At 37.2% G+C, this 20,760-nt stretch overlaps 1 protein-coding gene across 1 annotated transcript; it reads right to left on the bottom strand.

Annotated features, from left to right (window-relative positions):
* Window positions 1-13,692: 13,692 nt before the first annotated feature.
* LOC104091224 (flavanone 3-dioxygenase 3) lies at window positions 13,693-19,486 on the bottom strand. Its single transcript, XM_009596507.4, is given in 3 exon segments — window positions 13,693-14,320; window positions 18,578-18,825; window positions 19,253-19,486. Coding segments are annotated over 3 exon segments (1,050 nt in total). The 3' UTR covers window positions 13,693-13,752.
* Window positions 19,487-20,760: the final 1,274 nt, after the last annotated feature.

Raw genomic sequence — 20,760 nt, 5'->3', positions numbered from 1 at the left:
AAAGCATTGGAGTTGGATTATATTCGGGACCAGATCAGAGTGGGTGACTCTCAACAATGGTTCTAGTAGCTTCAAGAATTAAAGTGCAGTGTCTAAGGATTTTGGGTCCGTTGTATGGTTAAGTATCGAGTTTTTGCAGTGGATTATGAAAGGGACTTGGAGTGTTTCTATGTTAGCACCGGGGGTCTGCGGTGCGATATTAGAGGGATGGAAGAAAACAACTTCGGATTTGTAGAGGATCTTTCAGAATGGGTGTACCAGTTGGAGATGCTATTGTGTGCATAAGGAGGGTATGAGATTGCTCACGGGTATCGAGATGATATGGTCTCGTGAATTGGGTCACTCGAGATAAATATTGTTGGGTTTCGTTATGTTTTGAATGGAACTATTATTATTTCTAAGGCAAGTCAAAAGTAAATTGGAAGAAGTGGGGTCGGTTAGTAATGGTTTGAATTAACATGATTGTGTCAATGATCAGTTCCTTCGTCGTGTTAAGTTATACAGGTGGTTTGTGGTTATACGTATGGGCTTGACAACCACCATAATTTTCTTGATTTGGGAGGTATTCGATTCCTATGGCCTTGTTGTATAAATGGATCCTGGAAGAGTTATGGCATTTTAGACCACGACTTGAGGTTCGTATTTTTTGCGGTCGTGAGAATTCAGTTGCGTGTTGCAATGGTTCCTCTTAAATGAGTTAAGTGAAATGTTTCTAGCAATGAAGTATTTATTCTACTAGTAGTTCAAGGGTTATGATGAATTCTTGTACTCCCGCGTAGCGACATGATAGGTGCAAAGAACGGCATGGGAATTGGAAGTTGAGGATCAAGGTTGCAGCCCGGTCTAGATAAGAATGTCATGGGAAAAAGGCTTTTGTGGTGCATGGTGTGATTTCAGCATAGGTGCATGATCATGTTTTGGTATAGTGTGTAGTGATTGATGAGGTGTTCGTATGTTAAAATCGGGTCTCGTGGAGAATTTCGGATGTTGGAATTTGGTTCTAAGACTTGTTAGCTAAGGTTGTAGGGAGGATCTTCAGTCTTGCTCAAGATAATGCGCTCACATGGGTTGTGGTGGCACGGGTAGGTCCATGAGGTGTTGAACAGTGATTTTGGACAACTCCAGAATAGTTCTTGGCACGTTCGAGAATGAACGTATGTTTAAGTGAGGGAGAATGTAACGACCCGACCGGTCGTTTTGAGCTCTAGCATAGTTTTTGGTGGTTTGAGGCCTTGAGTAGCTTCACTTAAGGTATTATGACTTGTACATGTAGTTGGAATTAAATTTTGGGAAGTTGGGAGATGATTTGGAAAGAAAATTCTAAATTCAGAAGCTTTAAGTTGGAAGAGTTGACCAGGGTTTGACTTTTGAGTAAATGACCTCGGAATCAGGATAAGAAGGTTCCAATAGGTTCGTATAATGATTTCAGACTTGGGCGTATGTTTGGGTTGAGTATCGGTTGATCCTGGAGCATTTCAGTGCTTAATATGGAAAGTTGGTATTTTGAAGGTTTTAGAATTTCCTAAGTTTGGTTTAAAGTGGAATTTGGTGTTATCGACGTTCGTTTGGGGTTCCAAGCATTAGAATAGGTTCGCATCATGATTTATGACTTGCACATAAAATTTGGCGCCATTCCGGAATGTTTACGTGTGATTCGGATGTGTTTAGCAAAAGATGAAGGTTCTAAAGTTAAGAGAGTTTAAGAAATTGAGTTTGATCTTTAATTCTTGGTTTCGATGTTGTAATTTGTGTTCCGAGCCTTCGGATAAGTTTACAAAGGGTATATAAACTTGTTAGAATGATTGAACGGGGTTCCTCGGGCCTCGGGTGAGTTTTGGGGTGGTTCCGGACCACCTTTAGGCCTTTGGGAACTGTTGATAACTAGTGTCGAGGGTGTGAAATGCGATGGCGGAGGTTTGGGCCGCGATCGCAAAGAGCAAAGTGCTGTTCTAGGGCTTGTGAATCGCGATCGCGGAAGGAAAGTCGCGATCGCGTAGAAGTAATTTCTGTTGTCAGTGGTGTGACTTCGGAAGATTATATCTGGCAATCTATAAGAAATTTAGAGATGATCTAAAAGTAAGAGTTGTATACCTTTGAATATAGTTTTCATAAAATCAAACCATTTATAATTTGGAATTTTGTACAAAATGTTATGGCTATTATACTGAAGGGTGTCTGTGAAGAAGAAAACACAAATTGTACATTGCGATAGCGGAATTTTGGCCGCGATCGCGATGAAGGAAATGTTGCTGGAACTTTTGTTAAACGTGATCGCGTGGCTTATGACTGCAATCACGAAGAAGAAGGCATGGCAGGTGTATTAAACATCTAATTTCGTGATTTTGAGCTCATTTCTTCACTTTTAAGTTCTTGGAGCACATGTGGGATGATTTGGGGTTATTCTTGAAGATCATTTTCACCATATATAATAAGGTAAGTTATTCCTACTTGTTTCGAGTTAAATACATGGGTTATATATGGAGTTTAACATGGAATTTGATAGAAATTGTGGAATTTTTGGAAGAAAACCTAGAAATGGTATTTTTGGATTTTGACCACGAAATTAGACATGAAATTGGGAATAAATTATATAATTGAGTTCGTGGTGCTATGGGTAATGTTTATCTTCGAAAGGTTTTGGAATCCGGGCACGTGAGCCCATGTGTTGACTTTGTTGACTTTTCGAGTGGAGTTGAGAATTGTTATAAATTGATTAATTAAGAGTTTTGGGGTATATTTTGATTGGTTTGCACGTTGTTTGACTAGTTTCGGATCGATGGGCATCGGTTTGAGGTTTTAAAGAGGCATTCGAGCCGATTATCAGATTTTGAAGCGAGGCAAGTCTCCTGTCTAACCTTGTGAGGGGGAAACTACCACCTAGCTGATGTAATTATTATGTGCTACTAGTTTTGAGTGCTACGTACGCATGAGGTGATGAGAGTCCGTACGTAGCTAAAGCATGTTTATGTCCGAGTAGACTTAGGACTTTATCATGTAATATTTGAATTATTTTAACTCATTTTTGCTAGCTTAGTTAAGTGAATTTATGATTGAAATTGATTTAGGAATATATATTAGTTGTTGGCAAAATATTTGATAAACTATAAAGGGTATATCCACTTTATGCTCATGTACTTATATTGTAAGCACGTGACTCGTAATTCGATAAGTTCCTTCCTTTCTTGTGCATTGGGCCGAACGCCTCGGCAGTATATTGAGATGAATCTCTGGTTCGTGTCGGTCGACCCTCGGCAGTGTACACACCACTCTAGATCGATCCGTATGACCTCGGCATAATCGTGCGTTAGATCGCTAGCAGTTCGAATATTCGCGAGACTTTTCCTTCTACTGATGCCTGGCATTTTATTTGGTATTCCTTATCCATTTGATACTTGCACTTGATATAACTGAGCTATTAAGATAGAATACGAGATTGAGAAATTTATATCTTTAAAAGAAATTTTGGAAGATTATATAAATTATAGTCTTACCCCATTATTACTGTTGTGCTTCATATCCATTTATGATTTATCATACTGCTTTATTGGACCTCTAGTAAGTGTCGATGTCGACCCCTCGTCACTACTTATCTGGGGTCGATGGGCATCGGTTTGCACGTTGTTTGACTAGTTTCGGATCGATGGGCATCGGTTTGAGGTTTTAAAGAGGCATTCGAGCCGATTATCAGATTTTGAAGCGAGGCAAGTCTCCTGTCTAACCTTGTGAGGGGGAAACTACCACCTAGCTGATGTAATTATTATGTGCTACTAGTTTTGAGTGCTACGTACGCATGAGGTGACGAGAGTCCGTACGTAGCTAAAGCATGTTTATGTCCGAGTAGACTTAGGACTTTATCATGTAATATTTGAATTATTTTAACTCATTTTTGCTAGCTTAGTTAAGTGAATTTATGATTGAAATTGATTTAGGAATATATATTAGTTGTTGGCAAAATATTTGATAAACTATAAAGGGTATATCCACTTTATGCTCATGTACTTATATTGTAAGCACGTGACTCGTAATTCGATAAGTTCCTTCCTTTCTTGTGCATTGGGCCGAACGCCTCGGCAGTATATTGAGATGAATCTCTGGTTCGTGTCGGTCGACCCTCGGCAGTGTACACACCACTCTAGATCGATCCGTATGACCTCGGCATAATCGTGCGTTAGATCGCTAGCAGTTCGAATATTCACGAGACTTTTCCTTCTACTGATGCCTGGCATTTTATTTGGTATTCCTTATCCATTTGATACTTGCACTTGATATAACTGAGCTATTAAGATAGAATACGAGATTGAGAAATTTATATCTTTAAAAGAAATTTTGGAAGATTATATAAATTATAGTCTTACCCCATTATTACTGTTGTGCTTCATATCCATTTATGATTTATCATACTGCTTTATTGGACCTCTAGTAAGTGTCGATGTCGACCCCTCATCACTACTTATCTGGGGTTAGGCTAGATACTTACTGGGTACGCGTTGATTTACGTACTCATGCTACACTTCTGCACTAAAGGTGTAGGATCTAACAGGTTCATTTGGTGGTCATCTTGACGCATATGCGTAGTTACTGAGGAGACTTTTGGTGAGCTGCATTCCAAATAACGTATCACAGCCCACAGATACTATTTACTCTATCCTGTCTTATTTATATTTCGGACATATGTTGTATTATTATTGTACTCCTTAGTATATGATCATGCACTTGTGACACCGGGTTTTGGGGATACTCTAGTGGTTGTTATGGTTCGACTTAATATTATCATCTTTTATTTTATATCTTACTAATATTTTAAGTATTCATGATTTTTAAACGCATTGAATCATTTACTTAATAAGTCTTATGAATTTAAAAATAATAAAATGAATAATTTAGCTCATAGTTCACCGTTGGCTTGCCTAACAGCGACGTTGGCTTGCCTAACAGTGACGTTGGCTGCCATCACGATCTATAATGGGTTTTGGGTCGTAACAGTCCTGGTGCCTTATGTGGTTTAAAGGAGAAGACTGCATTCCTGATCTCATGATTCCTTAGAGGATTATCAAGGATTGAGAGATCTATTGTATGAAAACTCTTATTGTCCCTTTTGATAATCGACCTGTTAGTTATAACATGGGAGGTAGTAAAAATATTTGTGAAGTAATTTGTTGCATGGTTCATTAAAGAAATTTGATCATCAATCTAATTCCTAGTGTCATCTTTGAAGAAAACTATATTGTTCTTCCTTTGGTTGCCTTAATGTGAAATTTTTTTGTGTTTACGTCAACATCGTTAAGCTAAGTTACCCTAGATCTTAATTTCTAATAATCTTCTTCCAGTTTTAGAATGTTGTTATAATCTTCAATAAGCGTCTGTTCAAGATTACTAAGGAAGTTTCTTGTAGCATAATTTGGGGAGTTTTGGATTCCATTGAGTCCAGCTAAAATTTTCCTCTTATTATTAAAAATATTGCCAAAAGTCTTCTTCTTCCATTCTAAAACTTCATTTTCGAAGAAGTTTGTGCCACTTAATAGGTCCCTATTTCCCCAACTGTTTGTGACAATGTTAGCAAAATCAGGGTGAGAGCACCAAAATGTTTCTTGTCACGACCCAAAATCCAACTAGTCGTGATGGCACCTAACCTAACCTGATAGGTAAGTCAATTAACAACTATCAAATTCCAATGAAATTTATAAAACAAATAAATAAAAGAAATTATCTAAATCTTATACATTTTTCAAGGACTGGCAGTACAAATCATGAGCTTCTAATATTAGAATATACAAAGCTGGTATGAAATAAATACATCTGTTCGAAATGTACATAAACAAAGTTTTATGAATCTAAAGCTACCATGAACAAGAGGTAGCTTCAACCGGAACACAGGTACCTCTTCAAATCCAGCTCCCGTCGAACAAAGCAATATCAACATCCAACATCTGCACGCAAGGTGCAGAAGTGTAGTATGAGTACAACCGACCCCATGTACTCAATAAGTAATAAACCTAACCTTAGGTTGAAAGTAGTAACGAGCTGGAACAAAGATCGGGTCCAACACCAATAGCCAACAACACTTGATAACAACGTAAAGCAAGTAATAAAAGAAATAACTCAGAGATAAAATGTTCAGCTTAATCATGGTTCCCGAAAATAGTTCCGCCTTTCAAGTATATCAGTGAAAACCCAAGTCATTTACCGAAATTGCCAAAAATATAGGTAAGTTTGAAAACAGTAATTTTCCCAAAAATCCTCTCAACAATAAATTTTTTATTTTCTTTCCAGATAGCCAATGTAAAATGCATCCCTATGCCCATATGCCAACATGTGTGAGAAGTCATGAATGACGCGATACCATACATCATGAGTAAAATACATTTCTATGCCTGTATATCATGTGTGCATGTCAATGCAATGTATCTCAGAGATAAACTCATGCACTCATACTCTCAGAGTACTCAATCTCACTGGCTCACACTTTCCACTCATCATGCTCAATCACTCAGTACTGTATATGGCTAATCTGGCCCAGGGAAGATCCATCCCGGAATGTATACATCAACTGATCATCAGTCACTTAGTACTGAGTAGGGCCAATCCAGCCCTTGGGGAAGATCCATCCCCAGGTATAAAGGCTTTGGACAAGATCCATGTCTAGGGAAGATCCATCCCTCAGTATAAATGCTTCAGACAAGATTCATGTCCAGGGAAGATCCATCCCTCAATATAAATGCTTCGGACAAGATCCATGTCATAAAAATTGCATGGGGCGCCCTATTTGGTCGCCCCCTTTTAACTTATACCCGTTTTATTTTTTCGTTTGCATCCGTACCCATTCTTTTGTTAAAAGCATTTTAAAAAGATAATTTTGCCCCTTTTTAATAAAAGACTATTGACAAACTGCAGGACAAAAACATAAACATGTTTAGGCTGAAGTTTTAGCAAATAAACTAAAAAACTTCAGCTTGTTTAGACTGAAGTTTCGGAAAAAACTCAGGACAAAACTGTAGACTACATTACAAAACTTCAGCATGTTTTGGTATGAAGTTTTAGCAAATGAACTAAATAGCTTCAGCATGCATTAGCAAAAACTCTTTAGAAAATTACATACTGCAAGACAAAAACTTAAGCATGTTTAGTCTGAAGTTTTAGCAAATGAACTAAAAACTTCAGCATGTTTAGTCTGAAGTTTTAGCAAATGAACTAAATAACTTCAGCATGTTTTGTCTGAAGTTTTAGCAAATGAACTAAAATTACATACTACAAGACAAAAACTTAAGCATGTTTAGTCTGAAATTTTAGCAAATGAACTACATAACTTAAGCATGTTTAGTCTGAAGTTTTAGCAAATGAACTAAATAACTTGAGCATGTTTAGTCTGAAATTTTAGCAAATGAACCAAATAACTTAAGCATGTTTAGTCTGAAGTTTTAGCAAATGAACTAAATAACTTAAGCATGTTTAGTCTGAAGTTTTAGCAAATGAACTAAATAACTTGAGCATGTTTAGTCTGAAATTTTAGCAAATGAACCAAATAACTTAAGCATATTTAGTCTGAAGTTTTAGCAAATGAACTAAATAACTTCAGCATGTTTAGTCTGAAATTTTAGCAAATGAACTAAATAACTTCAGCATGTTTAGACTGAAGTTTCAGATAAAATTCATGACAAACTGTAGACTGTATGATAAATAACTCTAGCATGCACTAGCATGAAGTTTTAGCTTCAACATGAAATAACTTTATGCTACATTAGCATGAAGTTTTAGCTTCAAGGTGAAATAACTTCATGCAAGTGTGATTCTGAAGATGAATCTCGACACGTTTCTGATTTTTTTATAAAGTTGCTGAGAGGAGAGGATGCAATCGTTTTATATCTTTTGTCAGAGGTGTAATTGTCATATTATAATGGATTTTTTGTGAGATGGCTACCAAATCAATAATTTTAAAAAATAGTGTACAGGTTAAAAGGTGGTACAAATATAGGGTACGGCTGCAAATCCCCCATCCATGTCCAAGGAAGATCCATCCCTCAATATAAATGCTTCGGACAAGATCCATGTCCAAGAAAGATCCATCCCTCAATATAAATCAACCGCGCTCACTGGGGGTGTGTACAGACTCAAGAGGGGCTCCTTCAGCCCAAGTGCTATCATAAATTAGTATAACCGCTGCGGCGTGCAGCCCGATCCCATAATGTCACTCATAATCTTGCCCTTGGCCTCACTCAGTCATCAATCTCTCCAGTCTCTCTCTCACGGGCTCACAATGTCATAAAACTAGCCCGAAAATGATGATATAATGTATCAATATATAGCAACAGAGACTGAGATATGATATGCATATGAATGCATATGACTGAGTATGTAATGCAATGAAAAAAGATAGCTCAACAGCAAAAATGACCTCAATGGGTCCCAACAGGATATGCATGTAGCCTAGACATGGTTTCTAACATGGATCACAGCTCAATAGCTCAAGAATGTAGTAACTTCATGGTTACAAGTAAGATCAGGTAACTACACAGTACCACAGAATAACAGAGCTACAATTCACACGGTGCAGGCTCACACGCCCGTCACCTAGCATGTACGTCACCTCAACATCGACCACATAACACGTAATTCAGGGTTTTATACCCTCAGCACCAAGTTTAGAAAAGTTACTTACCTCAAACAAGCTAATTCCAACACCGAGCAAGCTAAGCAATGCTCCAAAATGCCATCCCGCGCGTTTCAACCTCCGAACGGCTTGAAACTAACCAAAAACAACTCAAATACACCAAACAATGCTAAAGGAACCAATCCCAATCGACAAAGGTCAAATCTTGAATCCAAAGCCCAAAATCGGCCAAAACGTCCAACCCGGGCCTACGCCTCGGAACTCGACAAAACACATAAAATCCGACAACCCACTCAGTTACGAGTCCAACCATAATAGTTTCACTCAAATCCGACTCCAAATCGGTGTTCAAAACTCGAAAATTCATTTTATGAAACTTTAGGCTAAACCCCCCCCCTCCCCAATTTCTCTTTTGGAACTCTCAATCAAATGCCGAAAATGAATATAGATTCATGATATAAAATAAAAAATGAGTAGAGAACGCTTACCCCAGTCCACATGATGAAAATTGCTTCAAGAATTGCCTAAATCCGAGCTCCATAGCTCCCAAAATTAAGAAAGAACCAAAACCCTCGATAATATAGCTTCTGCCCAGTGATTCTGCATTTGCGGACAATTTGTCGCATCTGCGACCACCGCTTTTGCGGTAAAACTTTACTTCTGTGAAAACAGCCTGACCCAACAATCCCTCACACCTGCGGTTTTTAAGTCGCTTCTGCAATTGCGCTTCTGCGCACTTGAACCGCATATGCGTCCAAGCACCCGCACCTGCAATCCTTACGCCCAGCTCCCCTTCACGCTTCTGCGATGAGACTGCCGCTTTTGCGGCTCTGCACCTGCGCCTAACACTTTGCAGGTGCAGTAACACCAGAACTAGAAATATTCAGCAATGCAACATGAAATGAAAATGATCTGAACCTTATCCGAAACGCACCTGAGCCATCCGGGACCCCGTCCAAATATACCGACAAGTCCCATAACATAACACGGACCCACTCGAGGCCTCAAAACACACATAACAACGTTGAAACGACGAATCATACCTCAATTCAAAATTAATGAACTTTGAAACTTTAAACTTCACAACCGATGCCGAAACCTATCAAATCACGTCCGATTGACCTCAAATTTTGTACACACATCCCAAATAAGATAAAGAAGCTATTCCAATTCCCGGAACCAAAATCCGGATCCGATATTAAAAACTCCACTCCCGGTCAAACTTTTCAAAAATTCAATTTTTGTCATTTCAAGCCAAATTCAACTACGGATCTTCGAATCACAATCCGGACGTGCTCCTATGTCCAAAATCATCCAACAGAGCTAACAGAACTATCAAAACCCCAATCTGAGGTCAACTACTAAAAAGTCAAACTTGGCAATCTCTTCCAATTCAAAGCTTTCTAGTTGAGAATCCTTCTTCCAACCCAATTCCGAATAACCTGAAAACTAAAACCGTCGATTCACATACATCATACAGAGCTACTCATGCCCGTAAACTGCCGAGCGAAATGCAAATGCTCAAAATGACCAGTCGGGTCGTTATATTTTTATTCTAAAGGGTCTGTCTTGATTGATGCATATTTTTGTTGTTAAGGTTGATTAGAATAGGGTTATGATCCGAATGCGTTTTTGGAAGGTGAGTTATGTTTACATTTGGAAAATCTTTTAGCCACTCCACATTTGAGTATACCCTATCTAATCTTTTCATGATTAGTCCATTTCTCTTCCTACCATGATTAGACCAAGTGTATTTGCATCCCTTGAAGCCTAAATTTACTAGGTTACAATAGTTCAAGCAGTTAATTAGTGAATTGGTCCGTCTTTGATTAATTTGTCTACCACCAAATTTATCTCTAGAGTCAATAATTTTATTAAAATCACCCCTACAATCCAAGGACCTTTATAATAGTTAGTAATGTTTTTCAAGTTGTCCCATAAAATATTTCTATCTAATATGTCATTACTAGCATATATATCACTAAAACTCCAAGTAAAATTGGGCTTTACCTTGATCATGGCATGAATTTTCTGCCCCCTTCTAGTGAAATTATTGACGGTTACCATGTCATGGTTCCATAATATAACTAATCCACCAGGCTTGGCCAACAACTGGGACTTCAATCATCTCAGTGAAGTCAAAAACCTCCAGAATAGGCGTGTGGTTTGTCATTTTAGTCTCCAAAAGAGCAACTAGACATGGCCTATGGGTATCCATGAGCTCTCTAAAATTCCTCCTAAAGCTATCATTATTAGCACCTTTTACATTCCAGATTATAAAATTATTTGGTTGGTTCATCATTGGATGATTGTTTTGGTTGTTGTTCAGTGGCATTCCCATGTTTCTCCTTAGAGATGGCACCAATATCACTACATTCTTCCCCACTGTAGGGTCCTGTGGAGGTCTTATATCCAGAGATCACTTGAAGGGTGTCACTGGACAGATGAAGATAGATTTCATGTCTAGCCTCTCCTTGAATATTAATATTTTCACCTCGCTTAGGCTTGAAAAGGCCACTGATGGCTCCCCCGGGTGTGGCATGATGTCCTCCTCCTCCTATTCCTCCTGGATTCCTTCTTGGTTTTGCATGTTTGGTGAGGGAGCCTGTTCTTCCATTGGAGCTGGCTGTGGTGCCATCGGATGGTTCTCCATGTGTTGCGCAGTCCATTGCATGAATATCATCAATGTTAATTCTTCTGGTGCAAAGAATGGGAGGTTTAGTGGAGCATTTTATGGAATTCGTTAGTTGGAGCTGCTTGGTATATTCCACATGTGTTGCATGGTGTGGACTATATTTTGGTTCATTGAAGGTGTAAGAGGTTGGAGGGTATTATTCATCCACATTTGATTTATATAGTTGTTCATTGCAAGATTCATTCCTTCTGAGATTAGTTGTGCACAATAGTGTATGTTGTGGATTATCATAATGGATTCTTGGCCATTGATCTCTAGATTGAATGAGATTGCATAACCCATCAGACCCAGCTCCACCCACGATTGAGGTTGGTAGTTTTGTGGATTTGGTGGTTGGGCATAAATCATTGGGTTTGATGGGAAGTGAGGGGGAAGAGGTGGAAGGTTGTTCATATTTTGCTGACGAGGGAAGCGGTAGAGTTGGATGAGCATGTATCTCTGCTTTAATGTTAGCGGTACTCTTGGTATTTTAGTGGTCTTCTTTCTTTATACTAGAGTTGTTCTATAGGGCTAGGAGAAGTGGTAATGATGGGTTCTATTTGCATGGAATTTGAGAGAGTTGGCCTAAGGTTTTTATCCAAATCTTGCATGGATATCATCTCCGCCACTTGTCTTTTAATGTCTTCCATGTGTTCAATAGTTACTTGGTTGAGAGGGGAGTGTTTTGCATGTTGATTGTTATTGGTTAAGCCTATGGTAATAGTGTTATCATTGTTGATAGGGTAATTGATATATTCTTAGTGTATCCGGTTGGTAGTTAAATAATTATTAATGTTCTTTTTATTGTTAAGCGGGGGATTAGTATTACGAGAGTAACATGCATTTGTTGCCAAGTTATTGCCACTTGTAATGTTATAGCTTATTGGTTCATGCATGTGTTTAGTGATTTTGTTGTTTTTATTATCTTTTTTTTTTCAAAACAATGTGCTCTTCTTGTAGCATTGCAAAGCTGTTTATTTGATCGTTTTGTGGTTTATCAAAATATATTTGGTAATTTTTTGGTCTGTTAACGGGCATTAAAAGGGGGTGGGGAGTTTTTTAGAATCATTGTTGGTATCTCCAAGATGTTGTTTGTTAACATATTTCAAGTGTTGAGTATTAAGGTGCTTACCAGTAGAAGCATCATAAATGTGTACATTAATACCTGGCACCATTGATGTGCTTGCAATATTATTGGAGTTCTTGGACATTCTAAACTTGCTTTTTTTGGGAAAGAAATTGTTTGCCACTCTTGAGATCCTTCTTGCACGGGTTGACATAGCTGTAAAAGCTTTTGCTCTCCCCTTTGTTGAATTGGTTGACTAGAGTAGGGACAATTATGGCACGTATTCCCTAACCTTCCGCAAGTTTTGCAAAGAATAATTTTCCCTTCGTATAGAATAGCTTGCTTGTGAGGTCCAACGAGTACATGAGTTTGTACTGGCTGCTCCAATGGCAGGTTTACGTACAGTCTTGAGTATCTTTCCCTTAATGTGGCTGATGTGCACGCATCTACTTTAAGTAGTTCCCCAATACTGTTCCCAATTTTTGCAAGGATAATTCCATCGTAGAATTCTATGGGGAGTTGGGGTAGCTTTACCTATACTACATTGTAACTTTGTTGAGCTTTCTTAGCAACTAAATTTGGGACCCATTTTTGTACCGATAAGAAGAAGTCGTTAATAAAACAAGGTCCATTTTGTAGCACCTTAATCATGTATTCTTCTTTTGCAAACTTGAAAGTATAGTAATCTTCTCCAAGATCTATTAATGAAAAATTCTCATTAGGCTTCCACAGGTCTTATTTTTTTGTTTAAGATAGTGGTGCATTAGGCGCTTCCCCATAAGCTTTATAATGACTGAATATTTTCATGGGTTGTAGATGCGTTACCTGTCGATATCCGTTAATATTATTTGTCTCAATTTTTTTGTCAATTCCCCTGCTAACATTGCACCTGGCTCCGATGATTGAATCTCCATTGGAATTGTTGAAGTCTCTTTCGATGAGTGTGTATTTATAGTAAAGACTTCATCTTTCAGTATCTTTGTAGATGATACGGGTGAAGCTAGGTTTGTTTTTATGTCAGGAGGCTTTGGTAGGATTTGGGTTTGGTTTCCTGATCGGTTGTCTAGTGAGAAGTCGCTCATTCTCTCTCTGAGAAAGCAGTTCCAATAAGACTATCTCTGTTTGTACTTGTTTATTTTGTCATCTATATCCTAACACACACACACACACATAGACAGAAAAATAAAAAAAAGACCATTTATTGCTCTGGAAAAGAAGTTACAACAGTGTCACGAGCAAACAAAAGAGGTAACACATATAGATTTACCATCCCAAAAAGTAGACACTGGAAAAAGAGATTAATAAAACAAACAAAATCCTCAAACGAAAGATCTAAAGGACCAGTGATTAAAGTTTATTATTTTTGTAGTTCATCGTAATAACAAGCCAACAACAAACATGAATTAACTAGTTTTTCTTGAGTGTCATGAGAAAACTCTTCCCTTGTCCAATGTCATTTTCAGATAGAAAACTGAGAAAATCAGAGAAGCTGCTTTCTTTATAACCTTTTGGATGCTCTTCATCTATTAGCTCTTTAGCTGTGTCAATTTTCTCATCCATTCCCAAGCTATGCAAGCTAGCAATAGAAGTCTTCTCAGAGTTAAGTGTAACCCTATGTACCACACTTTTATACAAATCATTGCTTAGTACTTCTAAATGGTTATCCACATGGACTTAAAGGGTACCATATATTTGTGGAACTACTCTCCATTCTTCATCTTCAGAATCCAATATTTCAAGGCCTAATGAGCTCTGAAGGACAACTGTTAGGATACTGTAGTCTGAATGTGGTGGCAAACCTAATGCAAGGCTTGGTTGGGGACATGTAGGATAAAAATTCACTGCCATCACATTCACCCCTTCCTTAAATTTGCTACTTAGATATATTGGACCAAGTCCTAGTCCTTCAGCGATGAGATCAATGATGTTCAGGAATAATTTTTATTCTTCCTCTGCATATTTGCCCATCTTCTCCCTGAAATTCAATATTCAAAGTAAACGTTCATATAGAGTTGTTATCCATGACAACACATATACATTATATCAATGCAATTTTACTGCTCATGACATGTTATTCATTTATTTTTCAGGTAGATATATCAGACTTGATCTATATAGTCAATTGCCTATTGTTATAGGTCAAATTAACTTGATACTGTAAATTTATTTCTATAATACAAACGCATTCTAAAGAAAATATTTGTTAGAAAAATATTTTTTGTTATACTAAACACATGCGCCCATGAAATACACTCACTATAAGGTTAAAATTAGGGCTGCCCATACTTTGGTAAATACCAAATTACGTATCGAAATCGAAAATTTTAAAATTTCAGTATCAATAATTTGATATTTGGTACGGTATTCGGTATGTTTGTCAAAAAAAGTTTAGTATTCAGTATTTATAAAAATAATACCAAATACTGTAATATCTAATTACAGTATTTAGTATTTGATCATATTTGATGTTGTTATTTTGTGGCTTGAATTATTTTCTTGTATTTTTAGAAAACCCATAATCCCTATAGGTTTAGAAAAACCCATTGTCCTAATAGATTTGGGAAAGGAAAAGCTATTATCCTTGTCAAATTGGGAAACCTTTCTCTTATAGGTTTGGGACTATTTGGGATCAATATATAGGGGTTGTAGTTGGAGATTTTATAGATTATATTGTGCTTTTCTTCTCATTCATAGTGGAAAACTCTCTCTGCTTCTGCCCCGAGTATTAGGCTTAGCCGAACCTCGTTAAATCCTTGTATTGATTTTTCTTCTCTATTTATTTTGTGTGTGATTGTGTGCTAGTTAACCCACGATCTTCCGCAATAATTGGTATCAGAGTAAGGTTCGAGTTTCTACATATAATCTAGGGTTAATATGTCTTCATTATCTTTAATAAAGTACAAAGTAGAGAAATTTGATGGGGGTTCTAGTTTCAGTCTATAGAAGATTATGATGAAATCGTCCCTGGTGTTACAAGGGTTATGGAAGGTAATTGATGGGAATTTTTTTGAAGAGATGAAAGAGACAGAGAAGGCAGACCTGAAGGAGAGGTCTTTGAGTGCGATCTTCATGAGTGTTACAGATAGCGTTCTTCGGGAAATTGCTGAAGAAATTTCTGCAGCAATGGCATGGAAGAAGCTGGAAGATCTGTATTCTAAGAAATCACTGACAAACCGCCTCTACCTGAAAAAGAGGTTATACAATCTCCATATGAATGAAGGCATACCTGTTAAAACTCACCTTGATGAGTTTAATTTAATTACAATGGACCTGAAGAACGTGGATATCAAAATTAAGAGTGAGGATTAGGCCTTGATTGTGTTATGTTCTTTACCACCGTCATATGATACTTTTGCCGATACACTGCTATATAAGAAAGACAACATTTCACTGGAAGATGTTAGTAATGCACTTAAATCTAAAGAGTTGAAAAAGAGCTTTCCAGACAGCAGAACTGAGGGTGAGGGTCTAGTGAGTAGAGGAAGAACACAACAAAAGGACTTTAAAAGGAAAAGGTCAACTGCCAGATCGAAGTCTAGAGCAAGGAAGCAGAACTGTTATGAGTGCAGGGAGCAAGGTCACTACAAGAGAGATTGTCTCGTGCTGAAAGAGAAAAGAGGGAAGCAAAAAATAGATAATTCAGCAAATATTGTTGACACTGGCAATAATTCTGAAGATAGTGATTATGCAGGGGAAGTCTGTGCTGTGAGTTCTAGTCATGGGCAGAATTCCTGTGTTCTTGATTCTGGTGCTACTTTCCACATGTGTCCACACAAGAATTGATTTGCAACTTACAAGCAGATTAGTGGGACTATCTACATGGGAGATAATAATTCATTACCAGTAGAGGGGATTGGTAATATCAGATTAAGAATATTCAATGGAATTATCATAAACATCGAGTGTTGGCATGTTCCTCGGATAAAGAGAAATTTGATTTCTCTTTCGACTTTGGATGATCAAGGGTATAAGTTTCATTCCGAGAATGGAATACTTAAAGTGTGTAAAGGCTCCATGGTACTCATGAAAGGTAAACTGCATTCTAAATTGTATCATCTTCAGGGTAGTGTAGTTGAAGGGGAAGTTGTTGTAGCTTCTTGGAAAAATGATCTGAATCAGTCTCAATTGTGGCACTTGCGACTTGGGCATATAAGTGATAAAGGATTGTCTTTGTTGAGTAAGCAGAATTTGCTGAATGGGTACAAAAATTAAGTTTTGATTTTTTGTGAGCATTGTGTGTTTGGTAAACAGACAAGAGTAAAGTTCAGCAAGAAGTCCGAGCATAAGACTAGAGACAAGTTAGAATATATACATTCAGACTTGTGGGGCATAGAGGGCATAATGAGATACCGCACTTGTGTCGGAACACCACAATAAAATGGTGTTTCAATAGAGAGGGCAAAGTGAGACACCGCACTTGTGTCGGAACACCGCAATAAAATGGTATTGTAGAACGTATGAACAGAATGCTTTATGATAGGGTACGAAGCATGCTTTCATACTCATGTGTTAGCAAGGATTTTTGGGCTGAAACAATCAATACAACTTGCTATTTGGTCAAAAAATCTCCATCTACAGCTATTGAGTTCAAAACTCCTTTTGATGTATGGTCATGTTTGCCTGTTGAATATTTAAATTTAAGGATATTTGGTTGTCCTGCTTATGCTCGTGTGAGGGATGGAAAACATGAGCCGAGGGAAAAGAAGTACATATTTCTAGGGTATGCAACTGGAGTGAAAGGTTATAGGTTATGGTGCACAGATCAAAAGACTCCAGGGCTAATTATCAATAGAGATGTAACATTCAATGAATCTGCCTTACTGGACAGTTAGAGGGAGAATGCAATAGCAGAAACAGTTCATGGTGTCAGTGACCGCGTAGAGCTAGAAATTGAATCTCCACTAGCTCAACCTAGTAGTTCTAAAGTAGAGGAAGTGGAGGAGGTGCAAAATATTGATCATGATGATAATGTTGATACACCTGCGCGACAACAACAATATAGCATTGCAACAGGCAGAGAGAAGAGAGTGATCAACCGACCGCAAAGGTTTGCAAATGTAGTTGATGGAAATCTTCTTGGATATACAAATCTGGTGGGATTTGCTTTGGTAGTTGCAAATACCGGTTATGACTTTGAGTGTTATAGCTATCCAGAAGCTATTTCGAGTACAGAACCAAATCGACGGATTAGTGCTATGGCTAAAGAGATTGAGTCTCTTAATAAGTTTAGGCGTTGCCTAGACTTGGTTGTTGTGTGCGACAATGGGTAGAGCCCTCGCAGGGGCTGATGGCAAGGTAGAGAGATATTGTTCTTGTTGATGAAGAGAATTCAAGCCAAGGGGAAGATTTGTTATTTTGTGGCTTGAATTATTTCTTTGTATTTTTAGGAAACCCATAATCCCTATAGGTTTTGGAAAACTCATTGTCCTTGTCAAATTGGGAAACCTTTCTCTTATAGGTTTGAGTCTATTTGGGATCTATATATAGGGGTTGTAGTTGGGGATTCTATAGATTGTATTGTGCTTTTTTTTTCTCATTCATAGTGAAAAACTCTTTCCGCTTCTACCCCGAGAATTAGGCTTAGCCGAACCTTATTAAATCCTTGTGATTGTATGCTAGTTAACCCACGATCTTCCATGTTTGATTGTTATGGCTTCGAAAATGTGGTTTTATTCATATTTGATGTTGATTGTTATCTTTCAGTCTTATAATAAAGGTTCAGACACTATTTGATCTAGTAGAATATTCAAGTCACCAGTCAAACAAATTCATGCAGTATTGTCTTTTTTCGTTGAATTGATTTTAGTCTCAGTCAAACAACCGTGATAACGATTTACCGTATCATAAATTATCGAAATCGAATTAACAAATATAGAACTATACCGAATTAATTTGGTATGGTAATGATATTGTATTTTAAAAAACCGAATACAAAAATTTTCAAAATTGTACCATAGCGTACCATGAGCCGCCACGGATAATATAGTGGATAATTTAATTTTTACGCTATAAGATCATTGAAAAAATAATTACAAGCAATTGTCTATAAAAAGTAAAAATAGTAACTTAAAAAATAAAGTTGTTTACCTACTACAAGTGGTTTAAAAACACTGCCTATAAAATTTTACTCTATCAGGTGTATATAAGAGTTTAAATTCAAATAAAAATTCATAATATGCAGCTAATAGCAATCATGTTCTATTTATAGTCAAGAAATAAACAAGGTACGTACCTATAGTCAAGCGGATTTTGAGGCCACTGTTGAATCCATTCATTTAAAGGATTTGCATAGTGCTTGAGGAAGACCCTCCAGAACTGAACCTTGGCTTCACCGTCCCTCAAGCTTGTGCCATATCGGACTGGTTTGAACACGTCATTCGACATAAATATCTCTTTCTCTTCAGTAGGCAGGTCAAAAAAACCAAAGGCGGCTGAAAGTGCTGCATCCATTATATCCTGGGATATTCCATGGTTGATTACCTTTAAATGAGGAAAAAAGAACATATATTAATAAAATAAGTTGTAAATTTGGAACAAACAAGATAGGTTTAATTTATTTTTTTTCTTCTCCCATACTAAAATTAGAAAATGGTATATTCAATTGTTTAGGCCATGCATGCTGCGATTTACGTAAGGATAGTATCATAACCTTCATTCCTCCAACCTTCCTCCTCGCCAACCAACCAAGAGAGGAAAAAATAGGGAGAACAAATGAATAATAATATGCCAGTTAGGGTACTATTTTTTAGTTTGTCTGTTTAAAATATACATTTAAGTTATATATACTGATACAATTAACTTTTATACTAGTACTATAATTTAATATGTTATAACAAATTACCTAACCATTTATTTTTTAGTTACTATAATGACAACAATTTCAAGTTGTTTTAACAACACTGCTTACTTGAAAAAGACCATTGTGGCGGCAAGCCTTTGCAATATCTTTGATGATTTTTGATCTCCCGGAATCATCATTTAACCCAAACAAATCAACCAAAGGGACTCTAGCAACCTCTGGATTCAAACTTGGCCTCTGCAACGATGACACCATGTAACATTTGGGAACATGTGACATCCCCTTCTCTTGTGGAGTTTTCCCTATAGGAAATGAGCTAGAGCTTTCATTTTTACCAACCATCTCAATAACTAGAAGCAAAGTGGGAATTATGCTAAAGTTTTAAACTGAAAGCTGGGGAAAATAGAATGGATTATGAAGACAAAGAGTACAAGTCTCCTGGCTAGCTATTTATACTATTCGATCTGATCATTATGTTGAAGACAAATAATATCTTTTCTGTTTGAAATAACAAAACATATGCCACTAGCCAAGAATTTTTAGTCCCCTGGGCATGACAGTGAACAAGTTGCATTGTTCCTTATTTAAAGCTTTGGCTCAGGGGTCTGGTCCAAGTTCATCTGCAACAAGACAAGATTAGCCTTTTTGGTATTCAATGTATAACAAAAAGGCTGCTACATATTTAATTTTAAAGAGACTTGTTATGTAAAAAAAGTGTAATACATGCTGTCATCCTCGAGACTTTGAGAACTTGGCAAGCGACTCTGTGGATGTAGAAGAAAATGATTAGTGGCTTTCTTTAATAAACAAGAAGACAAAGTTTAGCTTTTTGAGCAACCGTATTTGCCTCGTGTAATAACAGCGTTGGATTCTAGATAGATCCACGCGTATTTTTGCGATGTTACAATAATTTCTGCCATGGTTTTTGTCCTGAATAGCGAGTCCCTGGAAACGGCTTTTCAAGAAGAAAAAAGGGGTGGTTGAAGCATTGCATTTGGATGACAATGAATGAAGATACGAAGAATATGGAAGTTATCTAATGATTTTCTACTCTTTGCAGTGCATGTTTGATATCTAATTAGATTTACTCCCTATAATACTAGATTAAAACAATGGGCAGCACATTACAACTCAAACTCATGAAGTTATCGCCTCAAAACTTTGGAGAAGAATCATGAGATATTTTTAGGTATATATATATATATATATTGAAAGAGATTTTATTGAAGTGCAGAGAGAAATAGTTTACAAGACATGATTAAGTTGGTGCTAAATTTCTATTGAAAGGGCTAATTTCTATGTGATGAGTAGATCCATCTTTTTAATGTAATGGACATCTTGTATTATTATTTTTTTAACTTCAAATATGCATGTGGTAATTATGTTGAATATAGTCATTTTGATGTGCTTGACATGATAAAAGGTGTGGTTGGTGGTGGTAGGGTTGAAAGGGAAGCTGTTGAAAATGGATTTGAATGAAAAATGACATCTATACCTAGTTTCGTATTGTCTTGCCTTTGCAGCACGACGTGAGAGGTCAGGTTTACCTTAGAAGAGGAACTGCGATCGCAGCCAAATGTGGAATCGATCTCAGGCAGATTATTTTTAGAATTCTA

This window comes from Nicotiana tomentosiformis, chromosome 5, assembly GCF_000390325.3.
Source record: "Nicotiana tomentosiformis chromosome 5, ASM39032v3, whole genome shotgun sequence".
NCBI lineage: Eukaryota > Viridiplantae > Streptophyta > Magnoliopsida > Solanales > Solanaceae > Nicotiana > Nicotiana tomentosiformis.
Note: the sequence above shows the minus strand (reverse complement) of the source record. Positions and strands in the feature narration are given on the sequence as shown.